The sequence below is a fragment of the Eimeria mitis genome, genomic scaffold (genome assembly GCF_000499745.2).
Source record: "Eimeria mitis Houghton genomic scaffold, Emh_scaff3595, whole genome shotgun sequence".
In the NCBI taxonomy this organism is placed as follows: Eukaryota; Apicomplexa; class Conoidasida; order Eucoccidiorida; family Eimeriidae; genus Eimeria; species Eimeria mitis.
Genome location: NW_013571940.1, coordinates 6,110 through 6,383, shown reverse-complemented (window position 1 = coordinate 6,383; position 274 = coordinate 6,110). Strand labels below are relative to the sequence as shown.

The 274-nt window shown below is 62.8% G+C and overlaps 1 protein-coding gene across 1 annotated transcript in view; it reads right to left on the bottom strand.

The window, feature by feature from the left end:
• Nucleotides 1-128: 128 nt before the first annotated feature.
• The window catches only part of EMH_0067630 (uncharacterized protein), a gene marked incomplete at both ends in the record, with an annotated part of 5,289 nt that continues 5,143 nt past the window's right edge, over nucleotides 129-274 (bottom strand). Inside the window, one exon of the mRNA XM_013498648.1 lies at nucleotides 129-274. Within this exon, the coding sequence (XP_013354102.1) occupies nucleotides 129-274 (146 nt within the window).

The following is a 274-nucleotide window of genomic DNA, read 5'->3' as shown; positions in this document are numbered from 1 at the left end:
GCTGCTGCTGCTGCTGCTGCTGCTGCTGCTGCTGCTGCTGCTGCTGCTGCTGCTGGTGCTGGTGGTGCTGGTGGTGGTTGGTAGCAGGCAGCACGAGCTTGCAGAAGAGCCGTCATATATACCGGAAGCTAAACGCTTCCTGCTGCTGCTGCTGCTGCTGCTGCTGCTGGTGCTGCTGGTGGGGGGCCAGAGGTCACTGCCTCGTGCTGCTGCTGCTCCTGCTGCTGCAGCAGAAACCACTGCAGCAGCAGGAGAAGCAGAAGGACTGGGGGTC